We start from the raw sequence: 20746 nt of genomic DNA on the forward strand, positions 1-20746 counted from the left end.
CAGGCAGATCCAGTAATTAAAACTTTCTAAACTTTTTGGTCTTGGAGTTACAGCCCCTCGCCAGTAGGGGATACTGCAGACCCCTTACCACCCCTACTTCCAGTTGGCTTGGTTAAAGAGTATAGGATTTATTCTGGTGATCCCGACTTTTCATCAACTTAAGCTTCACTATTTTTGGTTTGGACTGAAGCGTCTCAAACACTCTGCTCTGGTTTATGAGCAAACACCCACATTATATTCCCATCGGCAACATCGCAATCGACATGTTGGAGACGTGGTTAGCATTACACAGTAGCTACCATTTAGCTTGGCATTTAGCTCAAAGCACCGCAGTTTTATGACAGTTGTGGTTTGTGTTTGTCTTCCAACAGAATGGTTGATCCCAGCCCTCCGGCGCTGCACCTCCTCTCTGGCGGGAATGTCAGCATGGCAGGTGTTGGTATCAAAGTAGAACAGGAGGAGTTTTGCGAAGGAGGCGGAGTCATTACCATCGTGGAACCCCCGAAAACATCTCCATCACGCGATTGGTCAGGAAGTCAGCCACTGGAGGCCCGCCAACTAACCCCACCGCTGTCCCGCTCCCCTTCGGTAAGGACATCAGCAGGACAGAGCAAGAGAAGTTGTTGACCTGCCCATAAGAAATGTGGGGAGCATCACCGTTTCTTATATGTCAAAGAAGCAAACGTGCTTTTCCTGATCCTGCTCTCATGATTTGTCTGTTTCTTTTCTCTGTGTCCTGACAGGAGGGCTCGCCAGGTAAGGAGCTGACCCACAGGCAGAGCCCCATGGGACTCAAGGAGGTCAGGAAGCATGATCGACCAGACCAAGTGCAATCCAACTTCAAGGAAGGTGTGTCTAAATAACAAAATAATAAGAACAATATCTCTTGTTTGTGAACATGGTATTTAGAAGATGAATCGTGGCTGTGCACATTGAATGGTCAAAGCCTGAGCTCTGAGGCCTCCACACACCACATACCAACTGCACCAAATGCACAAAATTATATATCTGTACAAAGGCATTAATTCAATTTGCATTGTTATTATTCTTTTAATTATGTATCATATGTTATTCCCATGGGACAGGCAGGCAACAAACAAATGATCTTAAAGAATATAATGTATTACTGCAGATTAAACCACCCATTAATGTTAAAGACGTGGTTAGAGGATACATGCTCTCTGAAGACATAAAATTGTATGAGCACTATAGTATGATATAGTATAATAATAGATCATATAGATTTGATATAATATTAAACAACTGACTGGGGCCTTACTTTATTCACTTTTAATATTAATAATAGGACTTTTATATTCAAGGTGGATCTCCACAGTGTAGTATAAGTACGGGTAAAGTCCAGAGAAGAAGTAAACTCACTGCTGCTTTCAGATATAAACTGAACTTCGGATAATCTCCTGACATTCTCTGGTGAGGCTGTATGAAAGAACGTCAATCTCAGAATGAGAGACTCTCAACTTTCTCCAGAGCTGATATAGAAAAAAAGCATGAGATCCTCCTGAGGATTCACCATACGAGTGGGGGTCTTGATGATGTTTCAAACATCATGAAAGTGACAGATGCAAAAATTGGGGAAAAAAAGAGAAACAATACAAATATGTCAGAATGAAAAAGAGGAGACACATGTAGAAGACTCAGAAGAATGTGTCAAGAGAGCTTTCGGTGATAAGGGCTGATGCAGCAGAATCAACACATTATGTCTGAGTGGAGAATCTCTGTTCATGTCTGAATAGAGCTTTAGCTTTGTAGTAATTTTGGACATTATTTATTTTCTTACCCTTAATGAAATAACATTGTTATGCAAAAGTAGTTGCTGGTGTCACGCAGGTTGTAAACAAGTTGAAACATAATAAGAATGAGCTAAGGAAGTTAAAGGAAGACTCTGGAGCCCCGAAGAGATCAATGTTTTGAGGATTACTTTTGTGTTCCATCGTAATAGGTTTTGTGTCTGCACACGCACACGCCCGAGAGAAAGGTAACCCAGCCCGTCCGGAACCTGACAGACTTTCTGTTTTTTTCTCTCTTTGATTTGAACGTAGCTTGCTTACATTGGTCAACGGAGGTTGTCGCAGACACTGAGAAGTTTGTTTGTTAGAGTGACACACAGAGTTTACTTGCTGGTACCAGCTGAGTAACTACAGCTAGGATGCCCCAGGTAGTCGGTGCTTTGTATGACCAATAGCTTAATAATCGATTGTGTTCCTCAGCATGAGTCAGTAGACTTGATAACATCCGACCTGAGCCCAATAAGCTGTACATAGAGTAGAGTAGAGTTTGTATTACCTTGTACTCTTAGATATGCACCTATAACGAAATGCAAAAGAGAAACTATTGTGAGGTAACAAAAAGGGTATTGCAAGAGAACAAAACGTATCCTCTTCCAGGGCTTTGTAGGGGATTATTCTAATTTGCATATTGTCTCTATTGTCTCTTTTTATCTGATCCGTACACATTTCATCAAATTAATTAAAACTGAAGTTGAGGCAGTTGTTTATATTTTAGACCAGAAAGTGTTTGGATCCGAGTACTCACCATTTGAAACCTCTGTATCAGTGCAGCTCCACAGGCTGTGTCCGTCCTGCACCTCTCACCCCATCATCCTCTCTCTTGCTCACACACTGCATACACACTTCCATACACAATTTTCTCACCGGCCAGGCTTTGACGACTCCACATCTGATGGGTTTAAGTGCACTACCTCATGCTGCTATTCAGCATTAAACAATAAAGTCTGCTGAAAATCGATGTGTAGAAGCGACGATTTTTCGAGCGAGGCGAGGAAGCTGTTTGGTTCCTGAATGGGTTTCGGGGAATCTGGGTGTTTTTTGTTTTTGTACAATGTTGTTCCGTCCCTCACATGCGGAGGAGAAGGCTGCTCTTCAAGACGCTCATAAGACCCTGCCTGCCCTCAAGTCTTTCACCATCCTGCACTCCTCGCCTTAATATTTTCTCAAATTCTCCCCACTCGCTGACCTTGGATTGTTCCTCTGCCCAAATATTGATTCACTCAAACACTCAAAACTTCTCCCAGACACACAAACAACCTCTGCCCTTCGCCACCTCAAATGCCTTCTTCAATCAATGCCATTAGGGAGGCGGAGGAATAGCTGAGATAGAAGTTTGGCGTTAGGTGGATTTTATTTGACAGAAAATATTTTTTACACCATCTAAAGCAGCCTGTTGTGTCCTGTTAACAGTGATGCCCACCATTGAGAAGCTGCTGAATGCTAACTGGAAGGAGAAGCTTCTGGATAAAAGCACAGCGCGGGCAGGACAGCTGAAAGGTCAGCTTTCAGACACCATCCACACCTTTATACCATTTATATACAGTCGTATTATTTCACACACAAGTATCTGTTTTATGTTTAAAATCTGCTATTAACATCATTTGCTTTATTTCAAATGTGACACCTGGCTTTGGGAAATGTTGTTTTGCATTTTTTTTTTTTGCTAGTGTTCTTTCAAAAATGTGGATACATTGTGACAACATACGTAGCAACATAACAAAGATGCTCGTCCTACCCCCTCCAGGTACCCCAGAGTCTCTGGCAGAGAAGGAGCTCCAGTTGTTGATGATGATCAACCAGCTGAGTGGTCTTAGGGAGCAGCTGCTGGGGGCGCACTCTGAGCAGAGGAACATGGCCGCCCTGCTGCTGGAGAAGCAGCAGCAACAGATGGAACTGGCTCGACAGCAGCAGGAACAGGTAGCGCACGCAATCCAGGCATCTGCTGTCAAATCTCCTATAGACAGGCAAACATTGTGTCACTTTAAAACAAATTTCTGTGTCCGCACTGACGGTTATCAGTCAGAAGGGGTTCCATCACTGACGGTTATCTTGATATCTTGATAACCGTCAGTGATGGAGCCTTCTGACTGAACAGACCCAGGAACTGAGAATCCTCTTTGTCCATTGCTGTTTGTGTTTTGACTGCATATTAAGAAGCGAGAGAATTACGCAAATCAGACAAATACAACTGTAAAGAGATCTTTCTTGCTGGAATCAAATTTGCATTGATGGTGACATTTTCCGTTGTATACACAACTGTCAGAAAGGAGAAGTGCGGAGGGAGATTTGCACCCTGTCTTCGCTTATATGGATGCTCTGCAAAACAAGCTTTTTCCTCTGTGTTTAGTCTCATTCAAACACCTTCTGAAGTGCAGATTTTCATAAACGTTGGGAAAGCTTGGGAAACAATGTCATCACAGTTTACCTCATACATGGCCATGGACCAGAAACAATAGCAAAATGTATTACCGGTTTCTTTAGTTTGTTTACCAGTGCTAGGTCTATCAGTTTGCTTCTAAATTGATCTTCACTGCACCTATTTACGGGGATTCACAATCATGCTCAACATCACTTAGACCACAGCGCTCTTCTCTGGCATTTGTCAGATCGTTGATGGAGACTTTCTCGTTTGTGTTTTAGTGTTTGTGCTCATTTTTGACAGGAAATGTGGACGGGATATTTTTCAAAAAGGGGGAAATTATCTGCATTCTCATGACATTAAAACCTTACCCTTATAAATGTAAAATTAACAATAAAGCCATAATATTACAAGATTATAATCGTCATATATTTTTTATCGTAAATGATTTACTATTTTCTTGCAATATTCTCGTAATATTATGATTTTATTCCCAAAATCTCATATTTCTTCAAAAAGTAGGTTCCAAAATTGATGAATAGATTAATTGCTGTCATTGAAAACATCCAAACCGGCTTCACTTAAATATGATATAATCAAATGTGTACGCAGGGTGGTATGTTGTGTTGTATCAAGCTGAGATGATGATTGCAGAAAGCAGCATGGCCACTTGCATACCCTTGTGAGTGAAAATGAACATGTTTTGTGTCTCAGATTGCCAAACAACAGCAGCAGCTGATCCAGCAGCAGCACAAGATCAACCTGCTCCAGCAGCAGATCCAGGTCAGCTCCTCTCAAGACACTCACACATCTCCACACATCACAGCACGAGCAGCAGGCGACAAGGCCTCTGCATGAGCTTTTTTGTAAGGTGTGTTTGTCCTGCCCTGTCCCAGCAGGTGAACATGCCCTACGTGATGATCCCAGCTTTCCACACCAGCAGCCAGTCCCTCCAGGTCACCTCTGACTCCCAGATGACCATGCCATTGCAACCAATCCCCTGCAAGCCAGGTCAGTCATCAAGCTAGCAGAGAGGTGTCATGGTCACCTGTCACGTTTTGATCCAGATATTGCTTGTAATAACAGTTGATGGCTCGATTAAACTGGAAGCTGGAAGAGGACACAACAAGATGATGTAATTCAGAAAGTGCCCATCAAATCTCAAATCAACAAAAGCAATGTGAAAAAAGAGAATAGAAATTGGGCAGCTCTGTCTCAAGCATTGATTGATTTGAGGAACGTTACAGTTTCCTCATCACACATACCTGATATTTGTATCTGCCTCGGTTTCAGTTTCTTTTATGGCCGGTTCTTGGGTTAGAGCTGGAATCTGATGTTCCACTTTGCAACTTGGGTGGCTGTGGCTCAGGAGGTGGAGCGGTTCGTCCACTAACCAGAAGAAGGGCAATTTAATCCCAGTCTCCCCCATTCATTCAGTGTCCTTGGGCAAGACACTGAACAGATGCTTCACCTTTGTCTGGAAAAGAATAAATGTGGTCAAAACGCCTTAATTTTGATTTAAAGATGAACTACATGATAACTGTATTCAGCTGAGTACTTGTAGAAGTAATAATCTGCTCATACACAATACTCTGGAGTTTTGGAGACACTAAACTGGAGATGATTCGAAACGCTGCTGGTCTCGTTTTATTTAGAAAACTCAGCCGACATCTAGACGTTTGGAAACGATGACGCTCATTGGTTAGGCCTTTTTGATCACAGCTTGTTGCTTTTTGCTGCTTCGTCGGCCTCCTGTCACATGACACCCGTCCAGAAGAAAACAACTGGCATTGGCCTTGGCTACCAGTGTGGAATGATAATGTAATTAATTACGAGCATTGCTGATGTCTAGTTAAATGTGCAGAAGATGAGATTTTATTCAAGCAATCTGGGACAATCCGGAGAATCTGTGCAGCGCCACGCACATGCCTTAGAGGTGTTCCCATGATATATGTGTTTTCCGGATTTAGCCTGAGAGGATAAGAAATGCATTCTTATGTGAATCTACTGAAATGATTCCTCTAATATACGATTAAGGGCCTGTTTGATTTCTGTCTGGCGCAAATCACTACACAATGGTTGATAATAATGTCAGACAGGATGTAACAACTCAAATTCATTTTATTTTGATCAGTAATTTTCTTTATTCTATTTGGTCCAGGGCTTCCATACACTGACGGCACTGGGGTTTATCAGTTCTTTCATATTGTATTGTGACATGGCCTGGAATGAAGGGTGACAATGACTGTGTTCTCTGAAGGCCAGAAAGTTAGTGCTGAAAAGTCACCATCCATCCATGCTGGTAACTCCTCGCGCTCGAGAGCTTTTCAAGAGAAATTTCAGCATATTTGTGCACTTCAACTCAAGGCCTGTATTATAGAGAAATGAAAAGGCATAGGTGAGATACACATGTAGACTTCAGTTGGACAATATGGCAAACAGCACCTTTCATACACTCATGCTTGTACAGTTAGCAGGCTATAGAGGCCAACGCTTAGAGAGACGGCAGCTTTGTGTCGTCTTGCTTTCACGAGTCTTAAAAGCTGTGCTCGTGGGTGACCTTGTCCTCTCTATCTTTTCAAACCAAACTGCTACAAAGTCGGTCTTTAAAACATTGTAGGTGGAATTTATGGATAGGCATTCATTTGCTTTCTTTATTTGAAGAAATGTGTGTGCCTCCGGATGTTTTGGCGGATGAATGCTGGAGGACTGTGGGGTTGTGTGGAAGAGGCCAGCTGAAGTTAGAAATCCTCTTTTCTCTGCTACACTCTTCAATTTCATGTTGGAAGTATCTTTTTATTTGCCTGTTTGTTTGCATTATACTTTGCACAGTCTCATTTTCAGAATTATCTTTGTGAAGATAAAACATATTCTTATTCAGAATTTTTTGATATGCTATGACATACAAAGAGTAAGAATATGTAATTTGTTTGAATCTATCTTAAACCATGCAGGGTGTAATAGAGTCTTGCACAGGTCAATTCATATAAATCCACGCCTGCAAAGCTCCACATCGGATGCAACCTGTTTCCTGTAATTATCTCTACAACTGCTTTCAAAACCTGCACTGAATTGAGGAGAATCTTTAGACTGGAGGGGCTGTACGTGAGAACGCCTCAAGTCAGAGGCTCTGGACTTTCTCTGGAGTTTATCCTGCCAGCCCCCTTGTGACACTACACAGACACAAAAATTAACGAAACAAATGAATACAAATATATCAGGATGAGAAAAAATAGGTCTGTTCTTGGAAAAGTATCTGTAAATTGTGGCAGCACCTGAGCTCCTGCAGCTGGTAGTGAGTTTCCTATGCGACGACATGCTAGCAGCTATCAAAAGCTAATACTTGCTCGTTGGGTATCTGTAGTAATTTGAGTGGACGTGAAGAGGTCAGACGTGATGTCACAACACCTTATCCAAATCCTAACAGCTGACTCACGTAAGATGAATTAGATGTTAAATTTAAATTCTCACTTGCTGGACACTTTTTTTTATTGAACACGTGCCTGAACCCTTGAATTCATTTGAATATCATTTTTACCCCGTTACACAACTGATCCAGTGCTAGAGCCGGATTTGCATCGCACCACATCTGGGTGACAAGCTTAAACGTGAGCCTCTTTGATGTTGATGTGTGACCTCAACTTTAGCCATGAATTTCTCCGTCTTTGAGGTATCAAATCTAAAATGCTTCCACACACATTCAGGCCTGAGATCTTAGTTGTTCAGTATGACTCGCTAATACCCTCCATGTCGTGTTTGTGAAGGGAACAAGAACTGCTTAATTCCACTGAACGGGCGAGTTAAGGCCTGTAGGGCTGTGAGTTTGGTTTGAGCAATTAAACGATTTACCCCAGGCCAATAGAAATGTGTCTAAGATTCAAGATTAGGCCATTCTGGTTAAGTTTGATGATAGCTTTCCCTTTAATAGTCCCTGCAATTGCTATTTGCAAAAGAAAAACCTAAAAACTGCCAGAAATAAAGCATTAAGCTTAAATTTTGAAAAGAGGTTATGATAATCCTGCTGGATCCTAGTGACGCTATTGACACTATAGATCCTAAGACTTTGTTCCAGAGACTGGAACAACAGGTAGGGAGAAAGGAACGGCACTAGGCTGGTTTGAGTCATTTTATCAGACTTGTTGTTGCTATCATTAATAACATCTTTACACTCTTACTGTTTTCATTATAACCAGTCAGAGCTGAAACCTGATGGAGCACAACCGTTCCTGGTCCCCCAGTTATATACTGCAATTTGTTATATTCAGTACATTTAAATCTAAGTTTCATCTTTAACCAGTGACAGTGTTTTTCATACTCATCCTCCACAGCCATGGACTATCCTATGCAGCTGCTACCGAGCCCTCACCCCACCCAAGTGAAGAGGAGCAGTTCCTTCCGACAGGTACAACGTCACCACAGAATAACCATGGATTTTATGTCAGCTATTTAAATGTTCATCTCACTGCATCAAACTATATTCCCAAGTTTATTTCAAACACAGTATTTGTAATGCATTCACTTGTGGAGCAGGAACAGCGGATTATGTGTGTATGAACAGTGTATGTGTTGCGCTTTGTGTGCAGTTGGTGTAGTTAAAGAAAAGCTCTGCAGATTATAAAGATAATGTAGTGTCTTGGTATGTGGAGGCTGAAAAGCCTTTAGAATACACCACACCCTCTCTCCGAGGTTTAATGTTTGTAGTTTAAGTGTCTGTGAATGGGTTCATCCATGTGTGTGTGTGTGTGCGTGTAGGTGTGTATTCAGGATGAAGTGTATTTGCATGACTTGTTCTCAAGCAGAGATAGACCAACACAAAGGGGAGAGAGGATGAGGTGAGCATGAAGACAAAAGACCAGAAACGCTACAAAGGTGTGACAGATGCGCTGCGACACGTCAAATCTGCTGTGGATAACCGAATACGTGCACACCCTCTCCTTCTACAGTTAGGCTTCGATGTGTGTGAGTGGCCCCACCCTTATTCATCTGCTCTCACTGTGTGTTTAGGAGGCGAGTCAACCATTGAACCTGACCTCCAAGCCAAAGGGGATGGAGCTAGGGAAGACGCCCAGTCCACATAGCCTGGAGCTGGGATCCCTGGCACTGCAGGGGGCTTACCGACTGAGGGATCTCCAGAGAGAAGTGTCCCACAGTCCCCCCCGATCTGCCCTCAGTGAGTTCCATTGAAATGGGAGTGCGTAGTCACGAAGGAGACAAAAAAATCTTCTCTGAGGTTGTGAAAATCAAAGTTGCAGTGTCAGAAACTCTCAGTTTTTCTGCTTTGTTAAGATAAGAGGGTTTGAGAGGCCACTCGTGTGCTTACACATCATGTTCTTAAAGACACTGTCTCTAACATCTTGTCACCCACACAAGTAGACAGTTGTATCATTGTAGAATAAATTATTTAACTCCACAACAGCCGCTGGCAAAGACAACAGGGTCAACATCACTTGTACATGATTATATTATCATTATACGCTGGTAGCCGAGGCTAATGCCAGTTGTTTTCTTCCTGAAGAGGGTCATGTGATAGGAGGCTGACGATCAGCAAAGGCTACGTTGTGACCAAACAGACCCAATCAGCAAGCGGTTGAGATTGTCTTTGTCATTGGTTCCAAATATCTCAGTTTCTGCCCGTTCGAAATAAAACGCAGCACCAGAGTTTTCAAACTAAAAGTGTTACTGTGGACACCAGGTGTATCAATAGGAGAGTTGTGTATTCAAACAAGACAAACTCTGGGTTTCTCCTCAGTCTTATTGATCTTATTATTCAACTGATTCTCAATTGTTGGTGGTAAAGCATCAAGAAACTTGCCAACAAAGACATGGAAGCAAAATAATTGTGAGCTTGCAAACATGGATAGAACTGCAAAAAACGATTTCGTATTCTTCTAAAAATTGGCTTTGGAGACTTTTTACGAGGAAGGAAATGAATTCAGGAAGTAAATAAGGTTCCAGGAACATAATGCTGATGGAAACATAACATAGAAAACAGGATATCTATAAAGCCACTGTGTGTACAATGTCTTTAAGTATTCAAAATCTTTCACTAGCGTAATATCATCTTTGTTTAAATCCGCACACAGCAGCTTTAAATGAAAGGAGTAAAACCTTCCCCGATTCAACTTCCATACTTGGTGGTGTCTCCCGCCTCTTTCCTTTAAAACAGGTCATACAGGGCAACAAAAGCAATGCATTTTTACATTTCTAAAGCATATGTTATGCCATAAACAAAAGGAACAAAAGTGAAGTCAGCGCTGGCTCTAGTAGCCAGAGAGTTAATAGACAAGTGAGCAAGGGGAGCTTTCGAAACAGTACCACCCCCAGTGTTTGATTGACAGATGCAGCCTTGTGCAGACACACCACAGTAATGATCGCCTGGCAACAAACATGTGGTTAACTTCAAAGCAGGATCTGTGGGTTATCACACTGGAAATGAAGGTTTTTGGACCTTTACATACGCAGGAAAAGCTGAGCGGTAGCTACTGTATGTATGTGAAAGTAGAAACTGTGAGACAAGAGCTCAGGCGACAGACCGCTCTAAATGCTAGTTCTTCTCTACTTTCACGACAGACTGACGGCAACTCGTCACAGAACTCGTTTAGTTCGATGATGTTCTGTCATGTACCATTTTCTGTGTTTCACTATCACCTTTCAGGACTTTCACACAGGTGGTCAAAAGAAAGTTCTCTTTTAAGGAGGCCTGAGCAAATATTAATAAGGTCTGCATAACAGGCAGTTTGAGATGAATAAGAACTTGTTTTTGTAAGAACTGTGAATCTTGCAAAGCTATTGTAGGAGAATACAAAAACAATATTTATGTATATTTTAAGAAGCACATTGTCATCGGCATAATTTCAGCCTAGCTGCCTCTGACACTTTATCTTCCTGTGTCTAATGCCATTTTTCTCTTCTTTTCAATGCTCCCCACATTTGTTTACCTCGTTGTCTCCTGGTGCTTTTTGTCTGCAGGTTTCCTTGGAGACGGCGACGTGGTCACCCAGGCCATCCACGATGCCCAGCTGCTCCTGAAGAGCAACAGCAGCGGCGGGCGAGAAAGAGAGAGAGACGGCGGGGAAAAGATGGTGAGTTGATCGCACGCAGTTAACACACAAACACATGTCTATGTCTGCATGATACTAGGAAAACATGCGATATGCGATAACGTTGTTGAATGTTGCACTAAGTCCACCTACCGTGACCATTTGGGGTCTTTTCATACATGATTGGAATTCAAAAAGCAAGCGCGCCCAACCATCTCCCCTTCCTACATTGAATAAGTCTTTTTTACCCGGTCTGTATTTATACGTATGTCTGATCACAGTGTTTTTGTGTGTATCAGTGTGTGTGCGAGTGTGAGTGCATGTCAGTGAGAGGGGAAGAGAGCGACAGGCTGATGAATGCCTGCACTGCTCTGAAGAAAGATTTGACTAATTTAAGAAAAGTTTTGATCATTATGTGACGATCAGTGATCACATTGCTGCGTCATTTCAAACAAATCAACTCTAAACTGTAGCGAGTCAGAGACGTCAGCAAAGTCTGTGAGAGAGGAGGAAGTGAGCAGCGGAATTAGTGTGCGTGTGTGTGTGTGTGTGCGTGCGTGTGCGTGCGTGTGCGTGCGTGTGCGTGTGCGTGTGCGTGTGCGTGTGCGTGTGCGTGTGTGTGTGTGTGTGTGTGTGTGTGTGTGTGTGTGTGTGTGTGCGCCGTGACCTTTCCCTCATGTTTTGGTTCTATAATAAATATAGAAAATCAATTTGGCGCTGGACAATCGTGATCACTAGAATTTTTGGTCGGACGCAAGATTATCATTAATGTGGACTCAACTTGATGAATATTCACACTGTTTTAGCTCAGTTTTTGGCCTTCACCACCTCCACGGCTTTAGCTGCTGTATGTCCATACTTACTAACATGTGGAGGTTTAATCAGGGGTCAGAGTCCGCTTTAGTTTGGTGATTCAGGGAGTCTTGCACCTCTTGAGGATTTAACTGACAGAAGCTTAACCCAGCTGTAGTATAACCACACACAGAAGAGTATTTTAGGGGTTGCCCTCTGGAAAGTGCAGATATGTAAACACTGCACAAAACAGACAAAGAAGTTATGTCTCTGCTGATTCCATTATCAATAAGTGAAAGGGGCTGTATATTGAGTATGCTGTGACAGAGATCGTACGTACTGCTGTTATTGTACTTTTTGTTATTCTATGGCCAAATATTGTTTTAACAACATACCGTTAAATGGAAACTTTGCGCTTACATATCTTGGGTCTTATCGTGCATATATCTAGATTTGTTGTTTATGTGCAGGTTATAACAACTTCTTGAAATTATCTATTTCATCTGGAACCCGATTGTAAACATTCTAGTTGTTGTTGTTTTTGGGGTTTTGGTTGTTGTAAAAGTTGTCTTCTATTCTGGTCTTGGTTTTCGTGCTCTGAGGTGGTTAAAGCTTCGGCCCCATCATCCTGGAGCAACAGCTGCTGCAGCCTCACAATACCACAAAGGCCTCAGTGTGGCATTGACTGAGCCACCTGCCCTCTTCTCTTTGTCCTCCATAATACTGTACTCTGTGGCTCTCCTCCTCCTCTCCATTATCCTGCTCCATCGGGCCTGTGCTGCTGCTTTAACACCAGGACTGTTGACTGACCTATTTTGGTATTCCAATCCAGCGCATGCGGGATAAATAATGTTTTACAGCAAGAGAATGAATGATATTATTGATGATAATATGGCAATGGTGCGATAGCTTTGCAAATTCAGAAGTGGTCACATTCCCATTTCTGCCTTGTCTCCTTGACCTTTCCTCTCTCAAACAATAAACATCATTCTTCCTCCTCCATGGTGTTATAAATCCCTTTCTTTGCATTTACAGCTCTGCATTTAAACAGCAGCTGATACAGCGGTCGTGACCTTAAATAGCAACCCGTGTAACACATGTGTGCCATGAACACAAGCCTCGGACATTAGGTCATCTTTTACTGCAGTCCAAATTCAAATCTTCCCTTTGTGCTCGAGTGTGAATATTTGTGTGCCTGTATCTGACTTCACCTGTCTTTGTCTTCTTTCTGACCACAGGATTATAAAGAGTCTCCTCACAGCGAGAGAATTTCTCACTCCGCACGGGGTGACGTCAGACATGGCCGGCCGAGCACAGAGGACCACCTCAGCAGTGACTCTGAGAGTAGGTGTACCTGGAGGGGCCTATTTAATACTCTTCAGTGTTAGGAAGTAACACATTGATGCTAATAATTCATAGATAGTATAACTAGTTGTGTAATTTCAAAGGCACTGCAATGGTTACCATTATTTATTGTACTATTATTCCCTCCTTAGAATATCACATTGACATGTTAGGTATCTGAAATTAACTTCCATCATCCCCAGATTCTTATATATAAATAAACATATTGTAAAGATATAAATCCAAACGTATGGAAGTTTTGAAGCTTTATTGAGAAACTGAGAAGTTAGGATGGAAAATGTAGGTGAGGAAAGTGAAACAATGTTTATGCCAAAATGTGTGCTAGCTGGTAGTGTTGACATAAATGTGTCCATACAATGTTGTTTTTCAAAAATCCACTTTAAGTCCATTGTAAAGTTGAAAAAACTCCCAAGTGTCACAAGCAGGAATTAAGCCACAGAACAAGCGGTGGCTTGTGCTCTATTAAAGGAACACTACACAACTTTCAAAACATTAAATTAAATAGCTCCTTCGTGATAAAAAGTATATACTCAACTAGGTTAGCCCCCTGTATATATATATACACATATATTAAATATCCAAAAGCTACAGTGTACATCTTCTAAGAACCAATGATATTAAATAGCCTCGGATTTATTCCTGCCATTAGGATATATGTGGGTGATAAGAAACTTCACCTTTGACGAGTGAAGTTTTATAAGCAATAACCAAAAGGTTAATCACAAGTATTGTTCCCACCCTGGAACAGAGACATTAAGTTTAAGGAGGAATTAATATCATATTCCAGCACCAGTTAAGTGTGGTCCTCTGACTGTAGCCCTCTCCCCTGTAGGTGCTCTGTCCGTTTCTGTCCCTGGGAGCTACGCTGAGGCCCGGCCCCCTCCCTCCTCCGTCCACATTAAGAGACCCATGAATGCCTTCATGGTGTGGGCCAAGGACGAGCGCAGGAGGATCCTGCAGGCCTTCCCTGACATGCACAACTCCTCCATCAGCAAGATCCTGGGTGAGCCCAGCACTGGGTAGGGGTGGGTTTCACTCGGTGTCTCTATTCTGAGACACTGTCTGGCACATGTGAGGGCACAAATATCCACCTGCTGCTCCAACACACACACATACTTACACACACACGCACACACGCACGCACGCACACACACACACACACACACACACACACACACACACACACACACACACACACACACACACACACACACACACACACACACACACACACACACACACACACACACACACACACACACACACACACACAAATCCTAATGAAACAGACTCATGCCAAGCACTTGGTCTGGTATGACCAACAATTTGTCACCGAGTAAGTCAGCGTGACTGGTATCGTTTTCACCTGCGTGTCTGTGTGAATAGGGTCAGAGTTAGTGTGTGTTTGTGTGGTCCAGGTATTCATGTTGTGGGGACCTCCATTTGTTTACACAGTCACATTATGTGGACGTGTCTCTCTTATCTTATGGAGATAAAAACGCGAGTACCTATAATGTAAATCATTAAATTCTAAGGTGAGGACATTTAGGTATCTATAGTTAAGGTTAGAGTAGGTCTCCAGGAAATCATGCAAGTCAATATCAATGTTGACATTGAGTCAGGTAAAAAAGTGTTGTCCTTGATTGTGTATTGATTGATGAGAAACAAAAGACACCTGCATTTTAAAGGTACTTTTAAGAAATGACCAAAATTTGACATAAATGTTGACTGAATTCTAACTTAAGAGAAAGTTTGACGAAAGGCAAAATTATGAAATCCATTTTGCCAAAATTGGACAAGAAATAACTTTAGAAAAGCCTAAACGTGTAACTAATGAGCCGAACTGGTCTCTTACTTAGAATCGTACACGTCTGTGTGAATGACTTCACCTCCTCTGTTTATTCACTCTTTCCCTTTGTACCAATACATCTTTGTCTGTAGGTTCCAGGTGGAAGTCCATGTCCAACCAAGAGAAGCAGCCTTACTATGAAGAGCAGGCGAGACTGAGCCGGCAGCACCTGGAGCGCTACCCGGACTACAAGTACAAACCCCGGCCCAAACGGACCTGCATTGTGGAGGGGCGGAGGCTGAGGGTGGGCGAGTACAAGGCCATGATGAAGAGCCGTCGTCAGGAACAGAGAGCCACCTACACGCACAGGTAGAAACCAGTGCACACACACACTCACACACACATGCACTCACACACACAGGCCAGTTCGCTGTGTGCACACAACTTTGAGATAATGTGGCTGAATTTGTCCCTGGAGGAAAAACACTGACAATTCACTCAATTAACAGGAGTTTGCTCTACACCTCTCAAAGCTCTTCTTTATTCTTGAAACACAAACAAAAGTAGAGTACTGATAGCGCAGCTCGGCTGTTTTCACTCTGTCCTCGGAGATGAATAGCATCCCTCGCCATTGTTGCCAGTAAATCCTTCAACTCAGTTAAGCTGGAGCAGTTGGAGGTTTGGAAATGTTAACAGTGGTTGTTTTTTAGTGGTTTTCTGCGTCGCTGTCTTTTTTCTTTGATTCGCAGATGTACTCACCACATCTTTCCTCTGTGAGAGTCTTTTGAGAGGGAAACGTTTTTTGTCACTTAATTGAAAGCCAACTTTTTTGGGAGCTACGGAGATACTTTTAATCGTATTCGCTGTTCCTGTTTTCTAGCTTGTGATGTGCTGCTTTTAAACTGAAGACGCTGTCAATCACTGGTGCAATATTGGTGTGGGAGGGCACGTAAAACAGTTCATCATATTAACTTCAGTTCCAATAGACAAATAGTCAGTTAGCCAAGTTTGCAACCAAGATTTTAACGAGTCCTGTGTAATTTCTCTGTAGCGTAAATCCTTGATTTGAAACACAGGAAAGTGTTGAGGACTAATTCACAGTCATTTCTACCACAGCTGGACACATGGAAGGGTGCTACCATTAACATGACTTACCTATTGCTATAACGTGGGACTAACCATTGACTGAATGGAAAAATGGACGACTTGACAGCTCACCAAAAGTGAAGCCAAAGCGTATTGACTCGCCCCTTTAAATTTTTCTTAAAGAGGTTTTTTTTCATTTTAGATAGTTCTCATCACACTAATATATGATCATGTTCATAGCGTTCATGTTTCTGATTGGATTGGTTTTAGTTACGAATGTTATGCTATAAAAAAATTGGGTGAAACGTTGTGATTTACTCAAACTGTTCAAATGACATTATTGGCGAAATAGGGAAGCTTCCGTCTAAGGGATATTTTGGCTTCATTTCTGGGTAGTGGCAGAAGGTGGTGTTGTCCATCCTTACGCACAGTCTATGGTAATGGTAGCAAAGCTAGGCTAACTGGCTGAACTTAACCTTCTGATGTCTTCAGTGTTAACAAAAATAGAAACAAAGGACCCTCCCCAATATTTATACTCATGTAGATTGATATTATGATCATCAGTTTAATGTCTGAGAATCCTGTTGTCATTTTGACGGATGGTTCTAAATATAATTTGAAATATAATATCCATGACCTTCAGCTACAGCTGTGGTGTCCATTCACAACAAGGGATTTTCTCTTCAAAACAAATCAAAACATATGGTTAGTGAATTCATCCAGAATGGACTGAGAACCCTGGAGACAATTCATTTAAGCTGTTTAACAGCACCATAACCTGCAGCCTTCACCCTCTATTAGCAGCGCAGGGAACAGAACTTCGAATTCTGTGATCGGACGGTTAATGCATGCAACAACTTGGTAATCTCAGTTAAAATGTTCCTTTACGTTGTTATTTCCCAATGCTCCCTCCTTTGACCTTTTGATCAAAGTTTTTCATTTTTCTACTTATAGCAGATATTTATATCCATCTAAACAGAGGTGCTTCACCTAGCATGAATGCACCTCCAGAACCAGAAGAGCCTTAAGATACGGTGACTCCACGCCACTTGATTATGGCCATAGAAAATATCCGCTCGGAATTGGTGGTTTTTTTCAAGAAACAAAAAGTCATTGCAGTCTATCTTTCCTCGCACAAAAATAAGAATAACAATTTTAGCTCAACTTTGTTAAAAAAAAAACATAATCATTCACATTATTTTAATGTACATTTAATAAGAGGGTCACCCAAACCTCACCACCTCAATCATAAGTAAGAAACACTGTGTATATATATGTTTGACAACCAGCATGTTACAGCCCTTCTGTCTTTTCAGTCAAACAGAGCCCCAGCAGATCCACTACTCCCACAGCGATGGACAGTACGCTGGCAGCGCTGGCCCGGTGTCCGTGGCAACCATGCCTTTTCACCCCGCGTTACTGGAGCATTACCTACCACAGGTCCCGCCTGCCCCACGTCGAGTGGAAGCCCACGTCACGCCCACCTCCCTGCCCAGGGAGAGAGAGAGGGAACGAAAGAGGGAGCAGCCTCTGTACAGCGAAGGAGAGGAAAGTGACGGGGGTGAAAGGAGTGAGGGAGAACTGGTGCTCCTGACAGACTGAAGGTGGGAGACCTGAAAAGAAAAAAAAAAAGGAAGACGGAGGCGAGGGATGGGAGGGTCTGCGAGGGTCGCTTTGGAGGAAGTAGTGCTCGTTGTTGGCCGGAGAGGATGAATGGAGGATGAACCAAGGGAACCTGTGATGGCTGGGTTGTCATTGAGTTAGAAAAGTGCTCCTCTGTAAGGAAATGTCACACATAGTCCCTTGTCAATTAGTAGTCTCCAGCAAAAGCCAGCCCTACACACACACACACACACACAGATATATATGAAGGTGAATTTGTAAACCCTTATCTTAGTTATTTCCCTTCATAGGCATCATTACATAATGTAATGTAATGTAATTTCATCAGCAGCTTTGTATTAGAACACAGAATTTGAAGTTTTAATGTCATTAATGTAATTTGTATGGTTTAATCCCTTACACTGCCTTTTTTTTAAACATAACCATGTTGACTTGGTTAAAAACAAAATACCAACAGGGTTTAGATTCACCAGAGGAAAGTGTAAAATGAACTATAACAGTTCCACAGAGTCTGTTGAAGCAACAGCCGAGTGACGTCTATGGCTGGAGCAGGAGGCCGACAAGTTGTATGTTTTCAGTGTGTCAGTACTGCCCCCTGCTGGTAACAGTTGGCTACAGCTAAATGAAGACAAATCATATGAAGACATATGTCTATTATTGTATACTGTTAAATCCAACTCTGATTACTCATGGCTCACATTTTCTGGGTTTGAAGAGAGTTTTAGAGAATTATACAAACATCACATAGGTGCTATACTGGTTAAAAAGCGGCGTAAATGGAAAAAAGTTACACCTGCACACTGGTTCCAAAACACAACATACTGTATATTTATAAGGAAAGCATCGCAATCAAATTCAGACCTTTGCTCTGCTGAAGGTACACAATAGACCTAATGAAGATGAATTGCACTTGGATCAAAATGTCTTTGAACCATTTAGTGCTTTGGAGTCAGTGTGCAGACATTATTGGATTCGGGCAAGTTATAACATCTATTTGTTATTAAAGAAAGACATGGGAGGGGCAACTTCAGCCTTCAGTATTAAACTTGCAAATTGCAAAGAGACAGATTATGTCAAAATAACAAAAGGTCAAATATGAAGAGGCAGATGTTAAACCACCAAACACACTGGATCCTACAAGTCTTACAATGCAACTTGACACTGTCTTTCATTAGTAACTTTCTGTTTTATCTCTGAGCTTAAGGTGTAAAAAGGTATCTGCCTATAAATCAGTCTCTTTAAAAAAAAAAAAATGTAAAACATGGCAGGTATCTGGTAAATTGGTTGGTCAACACAGAAGTACACCAGAGTACATTTTCTAGTTCTGGGATCACTTAGTGCACCTATTGGTTTTCAATCCAATATCAATGAAATAATTTTGAACCTTAACACCCATTGTGGCTCGGATAATATGCAGCAAATCGACCAACTCCTCTTCCTCGCCCTCCCGACATCACACTGTACAGTTGAGCTGTGCTGCGTTAGGCTGTATCTGTGTGTCTATCAGTTCTCTCTTCATAGCACGGTGGGTCGACCGGAGCCCCACCTGTTTTTTTTTTATACCTCTGTGTTTGATTCTTTGAGTGTTTATTGATTGTCGTGTTAAGCACCTCCTATCTTTGTATTCAAATGTCTTTTAAAACGCAGCCTTCCGCACTACTGCAAGAAATATTCAAATGAAAGATGGGTTTTTTTCTCTTGAAAAAATAACATTCAAAATTTTCTAAGAATCGTCATTTTCTTGCTGCTGGTGCATTGGGCCTCGTTCCAGGGGATTGACATTCTGGCATTTTTTTCTAGAATTTCCAGAAGCTTCACTGGAATTCGTTTCTGACTTGAAGACTGAATATGAAACTAAATGTTCTTGCGGTGACATATCAGTCAGTAGGCTAAACAGTTGTCTTCTCATTTCATCTTTTACTTTGTTCCACAAACAACTTACAGATAAAACAAATCATCCCCAAGTCCCTGTTTCCCACTGGAGCGGAAGCTGCTGGTGTAACCCTGCTCTCTTGTGATGGATTTAGAAAAAAAAGTAAAAGGGACACACTTAGTTTTAGAGAGACTTGAACCACTGGTCAAATAATGAGAACAAGACACCACAAGTATCCGCAGCGCCCCATTGGCTGTGTTGACATAACAACAATTTAAGCTGAGTTACATTGTGATTTATTGAAGCACTTAGAATAGGCCTATATGTTCTTAGAAAGTAAGGCGGGATTTGTGGATGGATGTAATCACATTAAACCACAATTTCTTCTGTTGTAGAAGCTTATACAAGTTGTTTTTGTACATGTTAACCGTTTGGTTAGACTTGTTGATTTGTGTGATGTTGCAGACTGTGTTTTAAACTCCCCTGAAGTTTCAAGTGTAAGAGTGATTGAATTTTGGATAACTTTAAAGGAAACAAGACAGCCTTTGTCCCAACAAGCATGCTACCTGATGCTAACGGTTTGCTTTGTGCTATGTGGCTGTAAATTCCAAAATAACTCAGAAACTGAGAAACGCTGAGTAATCTGAGGCAAGCAGTAGCTTAATTAGCATGCCGGTGCAGTTCAAACAACATGTAATACGAAAAAAAAGGCTAAGTAGCCTCCCAGAATCATTTATCAGCAGCTCAACATGAGGTCACGTCAAGTAAACACAACCATAACGAAACGTTTAACAACTCCTCGTCAGCATGATCAGTTTAGAGCATGTTGCTATTAGCCTGTGGGAATCTGTGGATACCACTTCTGGCCACATGGCTAGTGCTGGTGTCTTTGTTCTCATCACTCGATAAACGTGTTGACCAGTGGGACAATATAACAAAAACTCAACACAAGGTTGACAAATCAAAAAAGCGGGGAAAGGGAGATACCAGACGTCAGGGCTGTGTAGAGTA

The 20746-nt window shown here is 41.9% G+C and overlaps 1 protein-coding gene across 1 annotated transcript; it reads left to right on the forward strand.

Annotated features, from left to right (window-relative positions):
• The first annotated feature begins 372 nt into the window (after positions 1-372).
• LOC133000440 (transcription factor SOX-13-like) lies at positions 373-17841 on the forward strand. Its single transcript, XM_061070380.1, has 15 exons — positions 373-588; positions 744-849; positions 3219-3305; positions 3553-3725; positions 4882-4950; positions 5067-5178; positions 8496-8569; positions 9172-9337; positions 10866-10871; positions 11137-11249; positions 13238-13343; positions 14197-14367; positions 15306-15522; positions 17556-17712; positions 17746-17841. Exons 1-15 carry the CDS (start codon positions 373-375, stop codon positions 17839-17841), a joined length of 1869 nt encoding a protein of 622 aa, XP_060926363.1.
• Positions 17842-20746: the final 2905 nt, after the last annotated feature.

Source organism: Limanda limanda, chromosome 4, assembly GCF_963576545.1.
Source record: "Limanda limanda chromosome 4, fLimLim1.1, whole genome shotgun sequence".
Classification (NCBI taxonomy): Eukaryota; Metazoa; Chordata; class Actinopteri; order Pleuronectiformes; family Pleuronectidae; genus Limanda; species Limanda limanda.